This window comes from Maniola hyperantus, chromosome 26, assembly GCF_902806685.2.
Source record: "Maniola hyperantus chromosome 26, iAphHyp1.2, whole genome shotgun sequence".
Taxonomy (NCBI): Eukaryota; Metazoa; Arthropoda; class Insecta; order Lepidoptera; family Nymphalidae; genus Maniola; species Maniola hyperantus.
In genome coordinates this window covers 1,741,541-1,760,323 of record NC_048561.1, presented here as the reverse complement: position 1 = coordinate 1,760,323, position 18,783 = coordinate 1,741,541, and the positions used below count along the sequence as shown (strand labels likewise).

The 18,783-nt window shown below is 41.9% G+C and overlaps 4 protein-coding genes across 8 annotated transcripts in view; 2 read left to right on the top strand and 2 right to left on the bottom strand.

The window, feature by feature from the left end:
* Positions 1 to 18,212, bottom strand: part of Chi (LIM domain-binding protein 2 Chi) — a 54,783-nt gene extending 36,571 nt beyond the window's left edge. Inside the window, exons 1-2 of one of the 2 annotated variants that reach the window (XM_034982275.2) lie at positions 17,742 to 18,212; positions 8,214 to 8,593 (exon numbers count right to left, since the gene is read on the bottom strand). In XM_034982275.2, the coding sequence (XP_034838166.2) occupies positions 8,214 to 8,593 (380 nt within the window). In that variant the 5' untranslated portion in view covers positions 17,742 to 18,212. The remainder of the gene's footprint in view (positions 1 to 8,213; positions 8,594 to 17,741) is intronic. The other variant, XM_069507541.1, reaches the window with a different exon arrangement.
* Positions 1 to 18,783, top strand: part of LOC117994071 (zinc finger protein 271-like) — a 166,921-nt gene that overhangs the window by 48,525 nt on the left and 99,613 nt on the right. The window lies entirely within an intron of this gene.
* The window catches only part of Cog7 (conserved oligomeric Golgi complex subunit 7), a 145,450-nt gene continuing 138,789 nt past the window's right edge, over positions 12,123 to 18,783 (top strand). The window contains exon 1 of the mRNA XM_069507511.1: positions 12,123 to 12,132. The gene's annotated coding sequence lies outside the window, so the exon portion shown is untranslated. The remainder of the gene's footprint in view (positions 12,133 to 18,783) is intronic.
* Positions 14,360 to 16,612, bottom strand: LOC117994358 (uncharacterized). Its single transcript, XM_034982273.2, has 2 exons — positions 16,117 to 16,612; positions 14,360 to 15,245 (listed from the first exon to the last, which is right to left on the bottom strand). The coding sequence occupies exons 1-2, from the start codon at positions 16,410 to 16,412 to the stop codon at positions 14,381 to 14,383; spliced, it is 1,161 nt and encodes a 386-aa protein (XP_034838164.1). The 5' UTR covers positions 16,413 to 16,612; the 3' UTR covers positions 14,360 to 14,380.

The window sequence follows — 18,783 nt, the reverse complement described above, 5'->3', positions numbered from 1 at the left end:
ACACATTTAAAAATTGCGCCATACAGCCGCAATATTGACTTTTGATTTTTAGAAAATTAAAAGCCAGTTTTTATATTTTTAAAAATTAAAGCCAGTGTCACTCGACATGATATATGGATTCTAACGATACCCTATACGTCCAAATCTGTTCAGGCATTTAGGCAGACCAGTTTCAGTATGCCAGATTCCGTAAAAATACGGAATCGAATGAGTACGTATTTCCATGACGGGCACTTCGAAGAATCACGGATACGAACCGAATACGGATGAGTATACAAACATAACCCTAATCCTAAATACCATACCCCTAATCGGTTTTTACATATTGTACCGGAACGCTGAAATGCTTGGCGGCACAGCTTTACTAGCAGGGTGGTAACCAGCCATGGCCAAAGCCTCCCACCAAACCCGACTAGAGACAATTTAAAAATTATAAATTTCCAAAATGCGCCTAACAGGTATTTTCACCGAGTGAATCCACGGGCGGTCGCTAGTTATGTAGAAACAAGATAAAAAACTTTTCAAAAAACCTAAACTACGATTTTAACTGCATTTTTTTAAGCTACAACATTAAAAAGCATAAATCCGCCATTTTGATTGTTTAAGTAGTTTATGTGTCTAGCCAGTGACACTCGTGCCATCCAGACGAATCTAATGACGTATCACTTATTAAAATCGGTTGAGCCGCTGAGTAGTTACGAACTGACATACAACCCATCGGAAATATCTACGAACCTGGCTTAGTGACATGCAACGCGCTTGCGTTGGCACCGGTACAGAATAGGCGAAAACGGGCGAGCTGCGTGGTAGCGCATTCCAGCGAGGTGCGCAGATATTTCCGACGTGTACATGTCAAACACATAACCTTCCTTTATGGCTTCGCCGCAGTCGGGTAAAAAGTCAAACTAAGCGAGCATAAGAATTTTGGGGCGAACTGATTGTTAATAAAAAAAACCACATAATTATTAATTAATTACCACTTGTCAACATGCCAGTACCGCCGCTTCAAAATATATATACCCATACCAAGCATTCACCTACATTTATTTGTGCACCCACACAAACACACTTTATGGCCTCACACAAACACTCGCCTCACGCACACAGGCGCGTTTTATTTTACTCTGTGGAGGATAATTTCGCGATTTTTAGCATCGGCGTGGAACGGGTGCCTTTTTCCCGCGACGATTTGTAAGTCGAATTTCGCGTTCGAATTTTAAAATATAATAAGTAATTGGGTATACTTTTTTAATTATTAAATTAATAATAAACTTAGGGATTATTGATTTAGTAATACATAATATAATATTATCTATTGTGCTTAATATTAAATTAAAACCTTCATTGAATCAAAAAAGTTATAAAATATTTTTTTTATTTATATTCTAAGTTATAAAATATTTTTAAAATAGATTTTGTAAATTTAATTTCGCGTTCGAATATTAAAATATCAATTTCCTTTTTTTAAACATTTGAAAAATTAAATAATAACAAAATTAAAACTAAATTTATATTAAATTATAACTTACAGGTTAATATTAAACTTAAAGGAATTTTTAAAATGTGGTCTAAATTGATCATAAATCCATTATTTTGCTAGAATACAATATGTGACAATGGTAGTAATTTTTTTTTTTAAATCACTAAAATTAATAAATAAATAAATTTTAAAGTAAGTATCAATGTAATCGACCATTTCTGGCATGCAAGATTTTTCCTATTGTCACTTCAATAAATAAAATTCTAATATACTGCCCTACCTCTAATGGAGGAAAATGAATCGCTCCGTACCAAATTGGCTACCGTGACGGAAGCCCCTACGGAGCATTCCAAAATTTGTAAGGTTGCGGCGAAACTTCCTCCCTTCTGGGCAGATCGCCCCGTAGTGTGGTTCGCCCAGGTCGAGGCGCAATTTGAGATTTCAGGTATCACAGTAGACCAAACAAAATTTAATTATGTTATTGCTCAACTCGACTCACGGGTCATTGGTGAGGTCGAGGACATCATCACTCATCCCCCGCCGGCGGACCGTTTCGCGTTTTTAAAAAAGGAGCTCATCCGTCGGTTGTCCACGTCAGAGGAGCAGAGGGTCCGGCAGCTAATCAATGACGAAGTGCTAGGGGATCGTAGGCCGTCCCAGTTTCTCCGCCATTTGCGGTCACTGGCCGGTCACGTACTGACCGACCAAAATATTTTGCGACAACTTTGGATGCGCCGCTTGCCACAACATTTGCAAGCCATATTAGCCGCGCAGTCCGAAATTTCATTGGATAAGGTCGCCGAATTAGCGGACAAAATTTTAGAGGTCTCCCCTGGCATCATGGCACCTTCTACCGCTGCTAGTTCATCTGATCCCAGTTTGTCTTCACTTCTCAAACGCATTGAGGAGTTAACACAACAGGTTGCTGCGCTAAGCAGAAATAGGGATCATCGTGGACGTACTAGGAGTAGATCTAGAGGTCGTTTTAAATCAACTTCTCCGCACAGATCGCAGAGCAATGGTGGCGAAGCGATGTGCTGGTACCATCGAAAGTATTCTTCACGTGCCGTGAAATGCATCAAACCCTGCTCTTACACAGAGCAGGAAAACGCCAGAGACAGTCAGTAGGGGCGATGCCTGACTGTCCGGTTGACAGTCGCCGGTTATTTGTCACTGAAGTTAAGTCTAAATTGCGTTTCTTAATAGACACTGGCTCTGATCTATCGTGCTACCCGGTGACCTGGATTGATCAACCTCTTAAGCCTACCGAGTATACCATGCGCGCCGCAAATGGCAGCGATATTAAAACATATGGTACAATTCTTTTATTGTTAGATTTAGGTCTTCGCCGTGAGTTCAAGTGGAACTTTATAATATGCGATGTTAGCACCGCTATTATAGGGGCCGATTTCTTATCGTATTTTAATTTATTGCCAAATTGTAGAAGCGGTCGGCTGATCGACAACACGACCGGTCTTTCTCATATGGCATCCATAGCTACGGATGGCCAGGTTAGCGTAAGGACCATAAAGGGTAAGCATGAAATATTGTCTAAGTTTCCTACTATTTTAAGGCCTCCAGGTCCTGTGCGTGAGATTAAACATACCACGGTGCACTACATCCGGACGACGGATGGTCCGCCGGTATCGTGTCGTCCGCGCCGCCTGGGCCCACATAAATTAGCCATCGCGAAGAAAGAGTTCGCAAATATGATAGCATGCGGCTCTGCCAGACCTTCCGATAGTCCCTGGTCTTCAGCTTTGCACCTGGCTCCAAAAGGAGATGCCGATTGGCGTCCCTGCGGTGATTACCGTGCTTTAAACGCGCGCACGATACCGGACAGGTATCCCGTGCGTCACATAGGCGATCTTAACCATAATTTACGTGGATCAACAGTCTTTAGCACAATTGATCTGGTGAAAGCTTACCAGCAGATTCCCGTTGCAAAGGATGACATTTGTAAAACAGCTATTATAACACCTTTCGGTCTGTTTGAGTTTCCTTACATGACCTTTGGACTCCGTAACGCTGGCCAAACATTTCAGCGATTCATTGACGAAGTTGTTCGAGGTCTGGATTTCTGTTTTGCATACGTGGATGATATTCTTGTTTTTTCTAAGGATCAACAGCAACACGCAGATCACTTGCATATTTTATTCAAACGCTTAGAGCAATACGGCGTTGTAATAAACGAAAATAAATGCCGTTTTAATGTTTCAGAAGTAAACTTCCTAGGTTATAAAATCAGCGCCGCTGGCATAAGTGCGCCAGCTGAGCGCATCAAGGATCTTCAGGAGTTTCCCTTGCCGAAGACGGTACAAGGTGTTCGAAGATTCCTCGGTATGGTGAATTTTTATCGTAAGTTTTTACCGGGCATAGCTCGGTACCAGGCTCCACTCATTGATGCTCTGTCAGCCATTCAAGGTAAAGGTGCGAAGCCGTTTATTTGGACGCCTGACTTAGAGCGTTGTTTCAACTCGTGCAAGGAGAGTTTAGCTAACGCCACTCTGCTAGCTCATCCAGTCGCTGATGCTCAACTCGGGTTATTTACCGATGCATCTAGCTCACATGTTGGCGCTTGTTTACAACAACAAGTTGATAAGGGTTGGCAACCAATTGCATTTTTTAGCAAAAAGCTAACTGCGAAGCAATCCGAATGGCCGGCTTACTACAGAGAGCTTCTAGGCGTTTATGAAAGCGTGCAACATTTTAAGCACATTCTTGAAGGTCAACATGCCACCATTTATACTGACCACAAACCCTTATTATATGTTTTCACTCAACGGCGTGACAAACTTCCGCCTGTACAATTAAATCAATTAGTATTTATTTCACAGTTCACTACGGATATTCAGCACGTAAAGGGTGCTGACAACTTGGTCGCCGATGCTTTTTCACGTGTGGAGAGCATCTCTTTAGAAGACGACCTCGCTGCACTCGCGCAGTCACAAGCTTCCGATGAAGAATTGAAAAGCCTGCGCAAGGAAACGTCCATGAATTTAGACTACATAACGGTACCTGGTACAAATATTAAACTGGTATGTGATGTTTCTACGGGAAAACCCCGTCCTTACGTTACTCCACAGTTTAGGAGGAGCATTTTTGAGAAACTTCACAACCTCAGTCATCCAGGTGTTCGAGCAACTGCTCGCCTAGTCATGGACCGTTATGTATGGCCATCCATACAGAAGGACTGTCGGATGTGGGCACGAGCTTGCCAGGCTTGTCAACGTTCGAAGATTACTCGGCATACATCTGCCCCATTATCAACCTTTACTCCACCATCTGAACGTTTTGCTGTAATTCATTTAGATATAATAGGTCCCTTACCTTATTCCTCTGGTTTTAGGTACTGCCTCACAGTCATTGACCGTTTTACACGATGGCCTGAGGTATTTCCAATGCCAGACATTACCGCAGAAACATGTGCTAGCGTTTTCTTAGCTGGCTGGGTAGCGAGACTAGGGTGTCCAACTACCATAATTACTGACCGTGGTTCTCAATTCAGCTCGCATCTCTTCATGAAGATCGTCGAGTTGACCGGCGCACAGCATCGGATGACGACATCGTATCATCCTCAGTGCAACGGTATGGTAGAGCGGCTGCATCGACAGCTCAAGGCGGCCATTATGTGCCATGCCAACCCACAATGGACCGAGGTATTACCATTAGTACTCCTAGGTATTAGGAGCGCATGGAAGGAAGACCTTGGATTATCCAGTGCGGAGCTGGTCTACGGAGAACCTTTACGATTACCGGGTGAATTTTTCAACCCACCTAATAACGATCATGTTTCTGACCCGGCGTACTTTGCTGATAGGCTTCGCAATCATATGTCAGAGTTATCTCCGACTCCTTCGTCGAGACGTTGTAAACCAGTTTTTTACATTCCGAAGGATTTATCCTCCGCTGATTACGTTTTCTTGCGTCGAGGAACAGCAAAGAAGTCACTGGAACAGCCATACACTGGTCCATACAAAGTGTTAGAACGTGATGAAAAAAATTTTAAAATTGAGGTGAAAGGCAAACCAATGGCAGTAACCATTGATCGTTTAAAACCGGCTTATATCTTTCAACCCCCTCAAGTTGATTTGCCTGCTCAATTTTCTCACCCTTCTCAACCTTCTCAACCATCTCAACCTTCTGTCACCACGCGTTCCGGTCGTAAGGTTCGCTTCCTCGTTCCCTATCAAGCCGCTTAGCAAATAATTTATTAATTTTTTTTCTTTTCTCTTCTTTCTTACTCCGTAGGGGGGTGATGTAGAGGCATGCGGCCTCTTCTAAGACTGGCAGCTGTAAAGAAGACATTTCACATCGCAGCTGCCACTTAGAACGGAAATTTGAATACGGAGCGATTCGAAAATCCTGCGGCCCTGGGCGAAATCCAGGGGCCACATTCGCTCCTCAGATACCAAGACCGACACATCACTGTCGAGCACCGAGCTCCAGTTTTCTTGATTTCGTCTGTTATATTAATTGTGTTTATCCTGGATTATATCTTGTAAATATGTGAGCAGCCGTTTCATTCATACTCCGTGCTACCACAAATGAACCAAAAGCTTAATTTGCTGTAATCCGCTGAAACAGGTCGAATCTGTATGATGCAACATGCAGCATGCGAAATGCACCGCCCGCCCTCCCACTGCTATACATGCAGGAAAAGCAACCACCACCACGCAGCACCACACAAATCCCAAAACACTGTAAAGTCTACATCTCCTGAGGATGCTCCGGTGTCGGGGCGAAACGTGCGTCGAGTATGTTTTGGGATTTGTGTGGTGCTGCGTGGTGGTGGTGCGTATTGCTTGCCGAGTGGCTGCTTTTCCTGCATGGTTAGCAGTGGGAGGGCGGGCGTTACATTTCGCATGCTGCATGTTGCGTCATACAGATTCGACCTGTTTCAGCGGATTACAGCAAATTAGGCTTTTGGTTCGTTGTATATCATGGACTTCCGCAAAGTAACGCTTGCTTCTATACAAAAGCTAAATGCTAGATTTAAGGAGTTGAATAAATAAATAAATAAAATTCTAATAAGTAATTATTATCACAAATTCATTAAATATTAAATGTTATTAATTAATTATTGATTTAATTTTGTTGGCTGTCAAAGGAACCAAAACCTATAAGGTACTACCCGTTGACTTAGATTTTAGAATCATGGTGAAACTAGTGGTGAAGTTGTGATAGCCTAGTGGTTAGGACACCCGCCGTCTAATCGGAGGTCGGGGGTTCGATCCCGGGCACGCACTTCTAACTTTTCTGAGTTATGTGCGTTTTAATCAATTAAATATCACTTGCTTTAACAGTGAAGGAAAACATCGTGAGGAAACCTGCATGCTGAGAGTTCTCCATAATGTTCTCAAAGGTGTGTGAAGTCTACCAATCCGCACATGGCCAGCGTGGTAGACTATAGCCAAAACCCTTCTCACGTTGAGAGGAGACCCGTGCTCAGCAGTGAGCCGGCGATAGGTTGATCATGATGGTGAAACTAGAAATGTCTTATAGCACAAGTAAAGGGTAAAAGTAAAGTCTTTAAAGTTCTTTAAAAAAAAAAAAGTTTTATTGTAATATTTTCATTATAAAAAAAGGAAAAAATCCGAAAAACGTGTTTTTTTATACATCACAAAAAAATACCGGTCAAGTGCGAGTCAGACTTTCCGTATTTTCGATCACATTCTGGTTTACCTACTTATAGTTCTTGCTTGTCATGGTCTAGTGCTTTTCTTATTAAATAAAATAAAGTTATCTTTTATTCATTAATTTAACGAAGTAAATAGTAATATATCTTTTATCCGTTAATTAATTTAACTCTTTTATTCGTTAATTTAACGAAGTAGATTTTATTCGTTAATTAGTTTAACGAAGCAACGTCGCGCGCCGCATTGAATGCATTCTTCACAACATCTCGTAAGTCGTCCTTCAGATAGTAAACTATTTTAGTTAGACTGTAAGATATTATCTGACGCGTTGGAGACAACCCGTCACCAACACAGGGCCGGACTGTCATAAAGTTCGGCCCCATAATGCAACTACAGCGTAACTATACGCAATTCACCACCGAAACGTCGCTCGTGTTGGTTTTTGGTTCGCGATTTATTTTTTCGCACAGAAAGAAAGAAATAAATAAATAAAGAAAAGAAAGAAAAGACGTTTATTTACAAAACTGTGCCACACATCACATCTTAAAACTAAGAGCTGGTTATTCCGGCGCTTCTTCCACCTGAGAAAAAACAAAAGAAGCGCCGGAACAAACTGTCATGTGTGGCACAACCCGAAAAAGGGTCCCAGCTCAGCATTATGCTGTATGCCTTGTTGCACAAGAACATACAGCGCAAATTTTCAGCTTTACTCTGTTCGTCGAAGGAATGTGTAGTAGGTAAATGAGACTGAGTGGAGGCCCGGGGAAGCGCGGCTGCTGCGGGCCGGACGGGGACTCGCCGCGTAAACCGGGCCGGGTTTCACGACTCCGAGTATTTAAGATCGCGAATATGACGCGCTGGAGACAATCCGTCACCTACACAGGGCCGGACTGTCATAAAGTTCGGCCCCATAATTCAACCGCAGCGTAACTACACGCAATTCACCACCGAAACGTCGTGTTTTTGGTTCGCGATTAATTTTTTCGCACAGCTTTAGAATGTTCGTCGAAGAAATATGTAGTACATAGTAATGCATAGTTGAAGCTAGAGACTGAGGGTAGAAATATAAAATGGCAAGTATCGAGTGGGCTCACCTGTCAACAGGGGGCGGTAAGGGCGCCATCATGTGCGGGTGCGGCGGCATGGGCGGGTGCGGCGCGTGCGGATGGAAGGGCGAGCCGGGCGGCGCGAAGCCCGGCCCGGGGAAGTGCGGCTGCTGCGGGCCGGGCGGGAAGCCGCCGCCCGAGCCGGGGCGCGCGGACGGCGAGCCGAAGGGGCCGGCGGCGGCGTACGGCCCCGCGAAGCCGGGCGGGCCGGGCGTGGAGGGCGCGGGGGAGGCCGCGAAGGCCGGGCCGGCGGGCGAGCCGGCGGGCGGCGCGAAGGCGGGGAAGGGCGGCTCGGCGGTCTTCCACGCCGCCGGCACGCCGCCCGCCTCGTCCAGCGCGGGCACGCGCCGCTGCAGCCCCACCGACATCTGCGCACACCAAAACACTGTTAGCTCGTGGTAGAATAAGATACTAGATAGGTAAGTTGAAAGTAGCAACGGGAATAAACCCTCAAAAGGGTTACCATTATTTTAAAAGAACTTTAGATGGAGGTGCAAAGAAAGAAATTGCTTAAAATTTCTTGTGACAGAAGCGTTGGCTTCGGCTCGTTTTTCGTAAAAGATCAGCATGCATTGCATGCATGCATTGCTCTTTCATTTGATATCTCACTCAATGCAATAGCAAAAATAATCAGTCAGATCGATTGTTTTCGTAAAAAATGTAGCCTGTGTCATCCGGACTATAACAACGAATCAATTCTTACTTTCGAACACCTAATTCATCAAAATCGGCCCAATAGTTGAGCCGTTACGGTGGAATACACATTGATACAAACGTACATACATAGCCTGCTAAAATCATAACCCTTCCCTTTGGCTTTGCCTTGTCACTTCGTTGTCTGTCAAGAAACCTATAGGGTACTTCAGGTTGACCAAGAATCATAGGGAGGTAGCTAGGTCTTATAGACTACGTAAGGGGAAAAATCAGAAAACCGTGAATTTGTGGTTACATCACAAAAAAAAAATTAAATGTGGTCATGAAACTTTTATAATTAGTATTTTCAATTTTCAAAGTAAGATAACTGTACCAAGTGGGGTATCATATTATGAAACGGCTTTTTTTAAAACAGAATTTTTATTTATTTTTTGCATAATTTTTTTTGATTTATCGTGCAAAATGTCGAAAAAAATACGCTTGTAGTACGGAACCCTCGGTGCGCGAGCCTGACTCGAACTTGACCGGTTTTAAATCTACGATATATCAACCCGCGGCCGAGCGGGGTCGCTGACCCGTGGAATGTAGCCGCTTCGACTCCCGAGCGAGGCAGTTTTTGTTGTGAGTGAAATCTGTGTGTAATTCGTAGACCAGAGTGACGAAATGTGTAATGCTATGTCTGTGTTACTGCTCGCATTGTATAATACGGTGATTTGTAAAATGATCGGATTTTATAAATCACTAGCCGATTCCCGCGACTTAGTTTGTGTGGAATTCGGTTTTAGTAAAGTCCCATGGGAACTCTTTGATTTTCGGCGCCTATGTCACTCTTCAGGTGATTTATACCCATTACCCATGCAAAAAATCACGTCAATCCGTTGCACCGTTGCTACGTGATTGAAGGACAAACCAACAAATCAACAAACAAACACACTTTCGCATTTATAATAAAGGTACTTACTGACTATTCATAAGTCATCACGATCAACCCACCGCCGGCTCACTACAGAGCACGGGTCTCCTCTCAGTCTCTTATTTAGATCATAGTCCACCACGCTGGCCATGTGCGGATTGGTAGACTTCACACACCTTTGAGAACATTATGGAGAACTCTCAGGCATGCAGGTTTCCTCACGATGTTTTACTTCACTGTTAAAGCAAGTGATATTTAATTAATTAAAACGCACATAACTCCGAAAAGTTAGAGGTGCGTGCCCGGGATCGAACCCCCGACCTCCGATTAGAAGGTGGACGTCCTAACCACTAGGCTATCACCTATTTAATTTTAACTTTTAAGGGTGAAAGAAAACATCATGAGGAAACCTGCATGCCTGAAAATTCTCCGTAATGTTCTCAAATGTGAAGTCGATAATTCAACTTAAAACTGAGAGGCTACGAGAGTTCCAAACGCAAACGGGTCTTTTATAAGCTGTCAAAGGTGAAGTCTGCCAATCTGCACTTGGCCGGCATGGTGGACTATGGCCTATAAACCCTTCCCATTCTGGAGGAGACCCGTGCTCAGTAGTGGGCCGGTGATGGGTAGATCATGATGATGATGCCTGAAGGATAACCTATTACATTGTTATATCTAGAACCTAAATCTAGGAATCGCGTACAATACTACGCGATGCCACAGTTTTACGATGGCGAAGCCTTACCATCTTACCTATTTATATATTTAACTAGCTCATGCCCGCGACTTCGTCCGCGTAGACTACACAAATTTCAAACCCCTATTTCACCCCCTTAGAGGTTGAATTTTCAAAAATCCTTTCTTAGAGGATGCCTAAGTCATAATAGTCCAGCCGACTGAGAGCTTTCATTGAATAGGTATTCTGTCTTATCATTTTGAAATATAACAAAACTAGCTTATGCTCGCGACTTCGTCCGTATGGATTACGTCATAATAGCTATTTGCATGCCAAATTACAGCCCGATCCGTCCAGTGGTTTTTTTTTTTAAACAAAAAATATTAGCCATGTTAAATGACTAATATTCCCCTTTCCTCTCCAATTAAGCGTCAGGCTTGTGCTAGGAGTAGGTACGACAATAGTGCAACGGGCGGGGTTTGAACCGTCGACCTTTCGGTTTTCAGTCCACTACTATACCGGTTGAGCTATTGAGGCTCTTAAAGGTTTGAGCTGTGCAGTCAGTCAATCCTTTTATATATTTAGACTAGCTGATCTCCGCGGCTTCGCTCGCCTGCATTATATAGCCTATGTCACTCAGGAATAATGTAGCTTTCTATTGGTGAAAGAATTTTCAAAATCGGTTCAGTAGTTGCAGAGATTACCCCCTACAAACAAACTCAACGACATTACCTCTTTATAATATTAGTATAGATTACGCAACGAATGGGGTATGAACTTTGAAGTATCGACTTTTTCAATCAGTCCTCTCCTTAACTATTTTATACATGGCATAATCTTATACCTATATCAAATATTTGAAAAGAGCAACCGCCGAGTTTCTTGCTGGTTCTTCTCGGTAGGAAAGGCATTCCGAACCAATGGTAGATGCATCCGACTATTCGTAAGTACTTGTAAAAGTTTATTCGAATAAAAAAGATTTTTATTTTATTTTTATTTTATTTTAACCACTGAGCTACTAGGGCTTCGCAGTCAAGTATAACCCTGGCGTGCTGGTTCAGTGAAATTTCGTATTGCAGGCAACTATTGAATTATTTAGTGTTTTTTTTAGTGCTCCAGCCAGTCGTGCCTTGTACCGGGTACCGCGTTCAAGATATAAGTCCCGCAAATTGCTATTGCGCTGGAACCGTGTCTCATTAACATCGAAATGACGTCATTTTGACGTCAGCCGAAATAAAAATATACCTCAGCTCGAAACTTCAGTCTAGTGCTGACGTCATTAAAATGGCAGCCACGCGCATTAGCCATTTGTGGGACTTGTATGTGGCGTTGTTGGCTGAAAAACTAAAGGCCGTACCGCATTACAGCGGTGGGTTTCCCTTGACGCGGAGTGGACCGTGAATTGGCCAATCACAGTGCTCGAAGTGCTTGCTTAACGGTGAAGGAAAACATCGTGAGGAAACCTGCATGCCTGAGAGTTCTCCATAATGTTCTCAAAGGTGTGTGAAGTCTACCAATCCGCACATGGCCAGCGTGGTAGACTATGGCCAAAACCCTTCTCACTCTGAGAGGAGATCCGTGCTCTGTAGTGAGCCGGCGATGGGTTGATGATGATGAATATTTTAAAACGCATCTGCGTTTTAAAATACCTACCTACCTACTACGTGATGTTTCAGATCTTACCATCTGGTAAGATCTGAAATATCACGTAGTAGGTACGCAATTCCTAGATCTAGGTTTTAGATATATAACAATGTAGGTTATCCTTCGCGCAACTTAGCCGTAATTGTTGGTATTCTATTTAATTATTTGCATCCTGTGTCATCTCTAGTGACTTTGTTATTGTGACTAATATTATAAGAATTAAAGATGTCCTCTTATACGATACGTTTGAACTAAGAAGAGCCAGATTATGCTAGCGACTTCGTCCGCGTGGATTTAGGTTTTATAGAACCCTGTGGAAACTCTTCGATTTTCCGGGATAACAGATAGCCTATGACCGTCACCGGGATGAAAGCTATCTCTACACAAAATTTTATCGTGATCGGTTAAACGGATGGGCCGTGGCCCGTGGCCCATGAAAAGCAAGCAGACACACACATTCGCATTTATAACATAGTATTAACTAGAATCTAGTTCCTAGATGATGCCCGCGACTTCGTTCGCGTGGATTTAGGTTTTTTAAATCCCGTAGAAACTCTTTATTTTCTGGGATAAAAAGTAGCCTATGTCCTTCCCCGGGATGCAAGCTATCTCTGTACCAAATTTAATTAAAATCGGTTGAATGGATGGGTCCTGAAAAGCTAGCAGACAGACAGACAGACAGACAGACAGACACACTTTCCCATTTATAATATCAGTATGGATTATTTGCATCCTGTGTCATCTCATGTCACTTTGTTATTGTGACTAATATTATAAGAATTGAAGATGTCCTCTTATACGATGCGTTTTAACTATGAATATCTCCGCCATATTTTTTTCTGCGAATTCGTGCGCGTGGATTTAAGGCTTTCAAAAATCCCCGGGGAACTCTTTTTAGGGTTCCGCACCTCAAAACGAACCCTTATAGGATCACTTCGTTGTCTCTCTGTCTGTCGTGTCTATCAAGAAACCTATAGGGTACTTCCCGTTGACCGAGAATCATGAAATTTGGTAGGTATGTAGCTATAGCACACGTAAGGGGAAAAATCAGAAAACCGTAAATTTGTGGTCACATCCCCAAAAACAGTGTTCATAACAAATAATTAGCATTTTCAACTTTCAAAGATAACTATACCATGTGGGGTTATCATATTATGAAAGGGTTTTCTTTACCCGTACATTCTAAAACAGATTTTTATTTATTTTTGGCATAACAGTTTTTTGCAATATGACGAAAAAATACGACTGCAGTACGGAACCCTCAGTGCGGCGAGTCTGGCTCGCACTTGGTCGGTTTTTTAAAGATCTCGTAGCACTCATTTCTCGTAGGTAGATATAAAAAGGTTCAGTTTTTTCAAGGCCTTTCAGAAGCTGTTGTGTTGCCGTGACCTTGTAGCTACAAGGTTCCGGGTTCGATACTCAGCTTGGTCAATTTGGGAAATTACGTTCTTATTTTAAACTCTTATCTGCCCCCCAATTGTGTAAGAATAACCATTTCATCGCTGTCGCAATCGTCAAGAAATTCTGCCCTATGATTGGTTGATTCGCTGTTTTTTTTTTTTTAATTCAGATACAAGTTAGCCCTTGACTGCAATCTCATCTGGTAGTAAGTGATGATGCAGTCTAAGATGATAGCGGGCTAACCTGGAAGGGGTATGGCAGTTATTATTAAACCCATTCTCCTTTAGTTTCTACACGGCATCGTACCGGAACGCTAAATCGCTTGGCGGCACGGCTTTGCCGGTAGGGTGGTAACTAGCCACGGCCGAAGCCTCCCACCAGACCAAAACATACATTACATTGTTTACATTTTTTCACAGCCAATCAAAGGGCAGAATTTTTTGACGATTGCGACAGCCATGAATTGGTTATTCTAAAGGCTTTGTCAGACAGGACGCGTACTTAGCGCGCGTCAGAGCGTTAACTTGACGCCGCGCTATGACGCTAAGATGTGTTGTACTACCATCGTACAATACCGTCAAACAGAGCGCCGGCGCTAGCAGTACGCAACGCTCTGTCGCGGCGTTAGGACGCTTTTAACGTCGGGTGTTGTATTTTTTTACAAATTTTATTTTAGCGTCGGAGTGAATAGGCGTAAAATAATAATAAAATACTGCATAATGATCGAAAATTTGATAGAATTGGTTAGAAAATATCCATGCTTATATAATACGAAGGATAGTTCATATAAAGATATATCAATGAAGGCAAAATTGTGGGCACAAATCGGAAAAGAAATTAATGAAACTGGTAAGTAAAAAAATTCGTTTATTGATTAAAATAAGACACAAATTGTTCACGAGTTTCGAATGCTGCAGTCGTTGATCTTCTATTTGTTGGACGATGAGTTATTAAAGCACGCATAGGTGCGTTTTCGTCTTCCGACTCCGGAGTTAATATCGCTGTACCTTGTTTTGTTCGCAAGTAATTATGTAAACAACATGCAGCTTTAATAATATCAATTGATGTGTCCACATCACAGTCAATAGGTCGTAAAAAAATGCGCCATTTTTGTGCTAATATTCCGAATGTATTTTCAACCACCCGACGTGCCCTGCAAAGTCTTTTATTAAAATTTGTTTTTCTTTCGTCTTGTGTGGCTAAGGCTCTTGGGAATGGACGCATCAAATATGTTTTTAAAGCAAAACCTTCGTCGCCGATAAGTACATGAGGTACGGGCTCCTCGGTGCCTGGAAGAGGTTTATCTGGCAGCAGAGATTTTCCGTGGATATATTGCCGATAAAATATTGAGTTCTCGAATATACCACTATCACTTTGCCGCCCGTAACTACCGACATCTATGACGGTGAATTTGTAACATGGATCGACTATAGCAAGAAGAACTACAGAAAAAAACTTCTTGTAGCAAAAATATTCTGATCCACTATTTTGGGGACACTTTATAGAGACATGTTTCCCATCAATACTACCGACACAATTCGGGAAGTTCCAGGTTTCCCTATAACCCTTCTCTGATTGTTTCCATGTCTCTTCAGTAGGCGATGGCATATATTCTGGTTGTAATGTATTCCAGATTTCTGTACAGACTTCTTTTACAATACCACCGACTGTTGAACGACCTACTCGGAAGGAGAAGGCTATGGTCTGATGTGAATCACCCGTAGCTAAGTACCTGAAACAAAATAATACAATTTATGTTTATTTTATAGGTGAAGTAGCTAAAAAAAAATGGAAGAGCTTGAGGGACAATTATATGAGATACAAAAAAGAGGTTGCAGGTACTACAGGACAAGCTGCAAAAAAAATTTACAAAATGGCCTTGGGCTTCCCAGTTACAGTTCCTTGACTCAACTCTGACAGATCGAGAAAGAACTTCAAATATTCGAGAACCTACACCAGAAACATCGTCAGCTATAGAAACTCAATCTCCAGAGACGCCTCCACCACAGACACCTCCACCAAGAACACAAAGCGCACCCCCGCCAGAAACACCTCCGCTAGAGACGCCCCAAACAAATGACACAAATAGTTCACGAGCTAAGAAAATTAAAAAAACTGACAGCGAAATGGATAAAGTTATAAATTTTCTTCAAAATAAGAAAAAACAAGAGTATGATGCCATAGATCACCTATTCCAAAGTTATGCCCAAACATTTAAAAGTTTTTCCAAAGACAAACAGATAAAAGCCAAAGTAGAACTAGCCAAGTTATTTGCAAGCATAGAAACAGAGGAACTGCAAGAAAACGTCCAGATATTGAATTCACCACACTATTCCATTATTAGTACCGAAGACTCCGTCTGCTATGCAGTACCCAATTCTGTTCCCGAAGATTCATCCCCAGTAGCTGTTATAGATTTATCTAACAGTACTTCATCATACCTGCAACAGCCTGAGCAGCTACGTCAACCACTACGCGAAATCGATATTCTACATGTAACTAATTTTGGAGCATCGACTTCTGATTACAACTCAGCTGATTTTGATTGATTTTCATAATAATAACGCAATGAACATGTATTTAAAAAAATAAATATTTCTTACCTTAGACAGATTACAAGTCTTTCTCTTGTAGAAATAGGTGTCCTCCAGTTTGTGGTACATTTGCTTATTTTTGGGATGAGCAGTTCATGTAGTTCTTCGAATAAATCTTGAGACATACGAAAGTATGTAAAAAAACGATCTTCATGTGATGCAAGCTCACGACACAAACGATGATACTCTCCTAAATTCTTTCTCTTTTGATTGATGTCGTGCACCCATACTCTTTTTCTCTGTGACCGTGATAAAGCATATAAAAGTAATAATTCTTCCACATCTGAATCACTCGACATCTCCATAACGAACAAACTCTTCACACTGCTATCGATCTGCACTACGCTTTGGCGAATGGCGAAATGGCGGCGCGGTGTCGTCGAGTCAGTGCCCTAACGCGCGCTAAAGCGTTCTGTTTGACGAAGCCTCGCGCGACGTTAAAACGGGACGCTATAACGCTACTACGCAGCGCTAAAATACGCATCCTGTCTGACAAAGCCTTTACACAATTGGGGGGCAGGTCAGACGGTCAAGGTTTTAGTGGGTAGAAATCCCACATAACCCGATTGGTTATCTTAAGAAGATTTCCCCCTCAAAAAAAATTAACCGCCCAAGTGCGAGTCAGGCTCGCGCAATGAGGGTTCCGTAATACAGTCGTATTATATATATATATATATATATATATATATATACGATAAATCAAAAACTATGATTTATAAAAATAAATAAAAATCTGTTTTAGGATCCACAGGTAAAGGCCTTTCACATGATACCCCACTTAGTTATCTTACTTTGATAATTGAAAATACTAATTATTATAATCATGACCAAAATTTAATTTTTTTTGTCATGTAACCACAAATTCACGGTTTCCAGATTTTTCCCCTCATGTCTACTATAAGACCTACCTACCTGCCAAATTCCATGATTCTAGGTCAACGGGAAGTAGGTACCTACCCTGTAGGTTTCTTGACAGACAGCCAACAAAGTGATCCTGTAAGGGTTCCGTTTTTCCTTTTGAGGTACGGAACCCTAAAAAGAAACCCTTATAGGATCACTTTGTTGTGTCTGTAACTAGGTATATAGGATTGCAAGTTACAGTACTTTGCCGAAGGTCTTCTCAATAGGAACGCATAGTACATCTAAGGTACGTATGTAGGTACATAAAATACGTGTTTGAGTCAGGTAGGTAGGTACATTGTACAATAACTGTATCGTATAGGTACATCCGACGGTAGGTGGTGCGTCAAACAGGTTTTTGGTTTAGCTAAGCAGCTTTTGTAGGTACCTATGTGTTTTTTTAGATTAACCTCAATTTATTAACTAACTTTTGTTTATTTATACTCAACTCAATTGTTTTATCGAGTTTATCAATACTTTGTTTATTTACTTTAAAAAAATTGCGTTATTTTTTGGCTTTTATCTATGTTTTTAAGTTATTTTGGTTTTTTTAAGTTGGTTTTTCGAAACAAAAACAAAGCGCTAAACTAAAAGCTACCAGGCACCCATAACCTACAAGAGATCGATTCGTAAACATTCCCTCCAAAACAAAAAAATCGAACGCATAAAAAAAGGGGTTAGGGACCTGCTCGGATAGAAAAAAAACTGAGAATACGAGGGTTAGACCTCCGTACCTCCGTAGTTCGATCAGCGGCCCCACGCGATTAAAACCTCCGGGCAGGGCGGGCACCCCGCATATTCGTGATTCCCTCTTACTAAATAACACTAGCGCTGCACTTACAATGTTCCTAGTGCCTTTCTTCCTCATACGACCATTGCACGCCGTTTATACATTTAACTATTTTAAACTACACTACACTGACACTACAATCCTCGCGCGCGCTGACATCGGAGATTTCGTTCTTTTTTTTTGGAAGCGTTGTCGCGCCGCGTCGCCGGCCGGCGGGAAGAGAACTTTTTAGGGCGTTTTGTCGATTCGCCGTGGCGTTTGCACGTTTGTTTTTGTAATGTTTTACATTATTTCACTGATTACAATCGAGTAATACACAGTTCGCTTCATGACAGTCGCGTAGCGTCGCGCATTGTACGTATTGCGATATGTACACACAGCCCGTCGCTCGATCGCACTGGCTGGCTGAGCGTCGGGCGGGGCGGGTGATGCGCCGCAGGGGGGGTAACCGTCTGCTGTACCGATGCTCGACGAGATACGAACTGCTTTACCGACATTTTCAAGCAGGTGGCGCGGTCAATCCATTCTGAATTTAAAATCAACCCAAACAAATATTTTACCTTTCGTCTCTTAAACAGCTTTTAAATCTATTCCTTTGGTTACTAACATATAAAAACTATACTAATGATATTATTAAAATGAACAATATGCTACAAACAAATCAATATCATTAATATTTTTCGTAGAACTTAACAAATTTTTACCAGTTTTGACGACTAGCGCCATCTATTATTGTATTCTTAGGTTTATCATGTGCTGAGAGATGGCGATGCTATCGCTTTATTTTGAATCGATAAGCAAGCTACGAAACTTAAAACTTGTTTGAACATCCACAGCAAGTTGACTATCACATTTTCAAAGTGAATACTAATTATTTTAATCTCTTTGTTTTTTATACACAGTTGAAGATTTATTTCTTTATTAACGTTGATTGGTTGGCTTGGTTTTCGTAGGCATTTTATGATTTTATACCGTCCGTGTCTACT